The 6019-nt window shown below is 47.9% G+C and overlaps 1 protein-coding gene across 1 annotated transcript; it reads right to left on the minus strand.

Moving 5' to 3' along the window:
• Positions 1-430: 430 nt before the first annotated feature.
• Positions 431-3230, minus strand: LOC130491001 (apoptosis-associated speck-like protein containing a CARD). Its single transcript, XM_056864826.1, has 3 exons — positions 2933-3230; positions 1111-1136; positions 431-707 (listed from the first exon to the last, which is right to left on the minus strand). Exons 1-3 carry the CDS (start codon positions 3228-3230, stop codon positions 435-437), a joined length of 597 nt encoding a protein of 198 aa, XP_056720804.1. The 3' UTR covers positions 431-434.
• Positions 3231-6019: the final 2789 nt, after the last annotated feature.

Raw genomic sequence — 6019 nt, forward strand, 5'->3', positions numbered from 1 at the left:
AAATGTGGGCTTGATAATGCCCTCCCTGAGCATCAGTGCAAAAGTTGGTCTCCGGGAAATATTTTTAAAAAACAACAACAACAACAACAACATGGCCTCAATGGTCAGAATTTCTGTCCCCAAATAGAGGGCAAAAATTATTTCCTGTAGAAGATTGCTGGACCCCAAGGAAATGACTAAAAGAGGACGGATGGTTATTCCTGCTATACCACACAGCAGAATCTCTTAACTGTTTCTACCCTCACTGGGCTGTTCCCACGGGACCGCATGTGTTTCCTTCCCTGCAATTGAACGGGGGCATCTTCCCAGGACTTTCAAATGGAGGTGGGTAATGGGGGTGTTTGGGTGGAGACCTTCCCTGGCTCCACAAGATTCCCATGTGATTTGATATTCCCGTGCCTTGGGAATGGAGTTGCTCTACCGTCTTCGCGGCCTCATTTCCCTTCAAGATCCCGAATGAGGAACTTGTTCTTGGCCTTCAGTGCCTCGTACAGCTGGTCCTTGCAATAGCAATCCCAGCTGGGCACCAGCCTGTACAGCTCTCGCATTTTATCTGGGTTGGTCTCCCGCGAAGAGATTCTTTCGTACTGCTCATCATCCAGGACTCTTCCATGAAGCAGATCCAGAACCCCCTCGACTGTGGAAGTCCTCTGGATCAGCTCTGCCCGGTGTCTTTCAATGAAGTGTGACCCCACCGAGATGGGTTCCTGTGGCCCTGTCAAGAGAAAAAGCGTGAAAAATCTAAGGAAATGGCCATATTCCAAATTTAAACTGGTTTATCATTTACTTCCTCCTCTCTGGAGCCCCGAGAATCATACCTTTGTGTGGGGAGGCTAGAGATTTCCTACATGAAGTTCTTCGCACCTCACTAAACTACAATTCTCGAAGTTTTTTTTGGGGGGGGGGGGAGGAGAAAGCCATGATGATTACATCAGTATAAAACTGATTGGTTTGTAATCATGTCATTGTGGCCTAGATAAATGTGGTGTGAAGCCGTGGCCAGAGTAAGACTCAGTGGCTAGTGAACGGTCACACAGCCAGGTTCCTCAACATCCCCACGGGGTTGACAATATCTGAGCAGATCAGGAGGGCTTACCATGTCTTGCTGACGCGCCATGGGAGGATTGCACGGGGGTCTGAACCGAGCCATTTTCACCTGGAAGGGAAACAGAGGACAAGTGGGCACATATGTGAAACCAGAGGAGTGATTCATACCCCAGAATCCTGTCAAAAACGCTCTAAAATGTTCCATGTTGTGGCCCATTTATGCTAAATCCTAATTGTGGGAAGCTGCAGGGGAGAAGAGGAGCAGGGTGGGAAAAAGGGGGATCCAGAGGGTACAAAGCGGTAGTTTTGGAGGACTCCCCAGACTTCAGTTATTAGGGATAACAGAAGCTCTCAAAGTCAGGTTACGTAATCGGTTTACCTTAGGTTAATAGAGACGTGGCCTATTGTTCTTAGAAAGTTATAGTGAAATCAGATTATTGATGTAAGTCACTTTAATGTCCCCTGGAAGAGGAAATAAGGCAGCTGGAGAGAGGGTTTGGAGGGGGCTATTGGTAAGAAGGACTCTGAATAAGCATGAAAGGAACCTGTTTACATAACAGAGCTTGAGCTATTTTTCCCCTTCTGCTCAAGAGTCCTGTAGAATCCAAAAGTACTTTTTTGGTGATTAATGTGGCACTAACATCTGGAGCCAACTTTTTCAAATTGGAACTAAACAAACTTTCTAGACAATGCTCCAATGACCGTTAGGTAAAGGCAGTCCCCTGTGGAAGCACCGGGTCATTCCTGAGCCATGGGGTGACGTCACATCCCGCCGTTTACTAGGCAGCCTATCTTTACGGGGTGGTTTGCCAGCGCCTTCCCCAGTCATCTACACCAATGACCGTTAGGTGGTGCATATTTTGCAGTTCTTGCCCAGGGGAGTACCACTTATCACGGGACTCCAATGAGGGTGCTTGTTCTGGAAAGGAACACAAACAAACACGGAACCTGATGCTCTTAAATCAGGATCGCCAAAACTGTTTTGGTGTTGTTGTTTTAATTCAACGGTTTTGCCAAAATATCTTCAGTTACGTTGGTTCTCGTAGGTTATCCGGGCTGTGTAAGACCACGGTTACACAGCCCGGATAACCTACGAGAACCAATGAACTCTGACCGTGAAAACCTTCGACAATATCTTCAGTTACCTTTCCCATTATGGTATATTTCTGCAGGAAGAGTCGTTTGCGTTCAGTGGAATTACTACTTTCCCCCTTTTTGCTTCCTGGTGCCCAGCCCCACCCCCTCCAGATTAAATGCCAAGGCAAAGCTTAATCTGATTCCTACAGGCAGTTTATTGCAGGGCTGCAGATCGACACGACAACCTGCACAGGGCACTCCTGCTGCGGCCCATTGAGTAGTGGGGCAGCCCTAAAGGGAGGGGGCACCGGGTATCTAGTGGAGGATGCCCTCGGCCAGGAGCTGCCTTGAATGGGAGCGGAGCAAATCGCTTCGGCCTTTTATGGCAATGTTCAGAGTTCAGTTGGAAGCACCAGGCGGTTTCTGAAGATGAACCGCCAGGCAGGAAGGGATCAAATTGGAAAGTGAAAGCACATGGGGGCTTTTCCAGGAATAACACGTGGCAGGAAAAGGCTGCTGGTTCTAATGGGAATAATTCTTATATCAGAGGTTACGGATCGTATGATTGTCAACGGATCCTCTCTGATCAATAGCTAATCAATAAATTGGAGGTTACATCACCTTCTCGAACTGGTCAGCATCAATACAAACAATTTAACCCTTGTCCGTCTGGCATGTAACGAAGCTGGCTATCTAATCCTCAACAGGTCCCACGCTCCTTTGTCCCACCAACAGGCCCACGTGCGCCCGGATCGGGTCTCCTCCCGGCCGCCCCCTCCCCGCGGAGGCAGGCGAGGCTGCCCCCCGCGCCGGATCCCGCTCCCCTTACCGATCCCGGCGACGGACAGGAGCCTCTCGGCCTCGCGCCTGAGGTTGACGGCTTCCAGCACCTGGGCGGCCACCTGCACGGCGTAGAGGTCGGTGTAGTAGCTGACCAGCAGGTCGCTGAGGTCCAGCGGGTCGGCCTTCTGCAGCCGCCCCCGGGGGATGTGGTCGAAGCCCGCCCGCAGCGGGGTCTCGTTCAGCTTGCGCTTGAAGCGCTTCAGCTGCTCCTCCTCCAGGTCCTCCAGGGCGTCCAGCAGGCGGTCCCGCACCGACTTCGCCATCGCCGCCTTGCACCGCTGCAAACAGCAGCAGCAGCACCTCTGCCCGGGCAGCCCGCGTCACAGGGAGGGGGGGGCTGCTGCTGCGGCCGCCCTGATTGGCGCTGCGGGAGGAGGAGGGGCGGGGCCTGAGCCCCCGGGCCGCCCTGCAGGGATCCGAACTCTCCCCGGGCCAGGGACGCCGTCGGGAGTTGCAAGTTTGGGGCGCGTGGCCAGGACCGAATTATCTATTCGTGGAAGTTTTTTTGCATTGGATTTGCCACTCTCTAGATCAGTGGTTCCCAACCTTTTTTTGACCAGGGACCACTAGGACTTTTTTGTTCGGTGCAGGGACCCCAAAGTTCAAAATAAAAATTCCGAGAATTTGAAAATAAACTTTAATCATGTTAGTTAAACATTAAACTTAGAATAATATTTGAATATATATATTTTATAATAGAGAACTTTTAATTGAAAGTATTAATTTATTATGGGTTTATAACTTTGTTTTGCAGACCTTAATTTAGTTCTCGCGGACCCCTGGGGTCCACGGACCCCTGGTTGGGAACCACCGCTCTAGATGCACATTTTCCCCATCTGAATTCTGAAAACTCTGCATGGCGGCTTATTGTTGAGTTTTGGGAATATGGATGGGGGGAAAGCGCATCTGAAGAGCGGCAAATCCAATGCAAAACCTTCCATGAATAAATGGCCTTTATTCATGGAAGGTTTTGCATTGGATTTGCCGCTCTTTAGATGCGCTTTCCCCCCATCCATATTCCCAAAACTCAACAATAAGCCGCCATGCAGACTTTTCAGAATTCAGATGGGGAAAATGTGCATCTAGAGCGGTGGTTCCCAACCTTTTTTTGACCAGGGACCCCTAGGACTTTTTTGTTCGGTGCAGGGACCCCACGGTTCAAAATACAAATTCCGAGAATTTGAAAATAAACTTTAATCATAACTCACAGTGGGTAGCCGTGTTAGTCTGTTTGCAGTAGTAAAAAAGGGCCAGAGTCCAGTAGCACCTGAAAGACTAACAAAAATATTTTCGGGTAGGGTATGAGCTTTCGTGAGCCACAGCTCACTTCTTCAGATAAGTATCAGATAAGATAGAGGTATCTGAAGAAGTGAGCTGTGGCTCATGAAAGCTCATACCCTACCAGAAAATATTTTTGTTAGTCTTTAAGGTGCTACTGGACTCTTGCCCTTTTCTACATTTAGATACATTTAAATACATTTAGATGGCTCACGAAAGCTCATACCCTACCAGAAAATATTTTTGTTAGTCTTTAAGGTGCTACTGGACTCTTGCCCTTTTAATCATAACTGTTAGTTAAACATTAAACTTAGAATAATATTTGAATATATTTTTATAATAGAGAACTTTTAATTGAAAATATTAATTTATTATGGGTTTATAACTTTGTTTTGTGGACCTTAGTTTAGTTCTCGCGGACTCCTGGGGGTCCATGGACCCCCGGTTGGGAACCAGTGATCTAGAGAGTGACAAATCCAATGCAAAACCTTCCGTGAATAAATGGCCGCTGCACTTAAAACATTTTGGTGCGCCCCCCCCCCCATAAATATGCAATTCAAAATATAAACAATAGTAAACCGTCCTCCGCCCTGACCTGGATGGCCCAGGCTAGCCTGATCTCATCAGATCTCAGAAACTAAGCAGGGTCAGCCCTGGTTAGTATTTGGATGGGAGACCACCAAGGAAGACCAGGGTTGCTGTGCAGAGGAAGGCACTGGCAAACCACCTCTGTTCGTCTCTTGCCATGAAAACCCCCAAAAAGGGGTTGCCATAAGTCGGCTGCTACTTGACGGCACTTTACACACACACAAACCGTCCTCTGGGACTTGTCCAGAGGAGGGCGAGCGTGGCCATTTATGCATGGGAGGTTTTGCCTTGGGTTTGCTGCTCTGCAGATGGGCATTTTTTCCCATCCGAATTCTCAAAGCTCAAAAATAAACGCCCATGCAGTTTTGAGAATCTGTGTGTATCGAAAGCAGCAAATCCAAGGCAAAACCTGCCATGCATAAATGGCCAAAGATGGTGAGGGGTCTGGAGACCCAAGTCCTATGAGGAAAGGTTGAAGGAGCTGGGGATGTTTAGCCTGGAGAGGAGAAGCCTGAGAGGGGATATGATAACCATCTTCAAGTACTTGAAGGGCTGTCATATAGAAGATGGTGCCGAGTTGTTTTCTGTTGCCCCAGAAGGTCGGACCAGAGCCAACGGGTTGAAATTAAATCAAAAGAGTTTCCGGCTAGACATTAGGAAGAACTTTCTAACAGTTAGAGCGGCTCCTCAGTGAAACAGGCATCCTCGGGAGGTGGTAAGCGCTCCTTCCCTGGAGGTTTTTAAGCAGAGGCTAGATGGCCATCTGTCAGCAATGCTGATTCTTTGACCTTAGGGGCATCATGAGAGGGAGGGCATCTTGGCCATCTTCTGGGCATTAGGGGTGTGAGGGAGAGGTAGTTGTGAATTTCCTGCATTGTGCAGGGGGTTGGACTACATGACCCTGGTGGTCCCTTCCAACTCTATGATTCTATGATCAAATACAATTTTATTTTTTGTAATGAAACAAAATTTACAGTAAGATGGAAAATATTGTTTTTTTTCTTTTTTAAATATATTTTATTAAAGTAAATAAAACATACATAAAACACATACCTTCCCAACATTACATCTTCTCAAGGAAGCTGATATTTAAAGCACTTTGTCATTATTTAACAAGATGTCATACAAACAGGAGCCCCGTGGCGCAGAGTTGTAAGCTGCAGTACTGCAGTCCAAAGCTTTGCTC

This window comes from Euleptes europaea, chromosome 18, assembly GCF_029931775.1.
Source record: "Euleptes europaea isolate rEulEur1 chromosome 18, rEulEur1.hap1, whole genome shotgun sequence".
NCBI classification, from domain to species: domain Eukaryota; kingdom Metazoa; phylum Chordata; class Lepidosauria; order Squamata; family Sphaerodactylidae; genus Euleptes; species Euleptes europaea.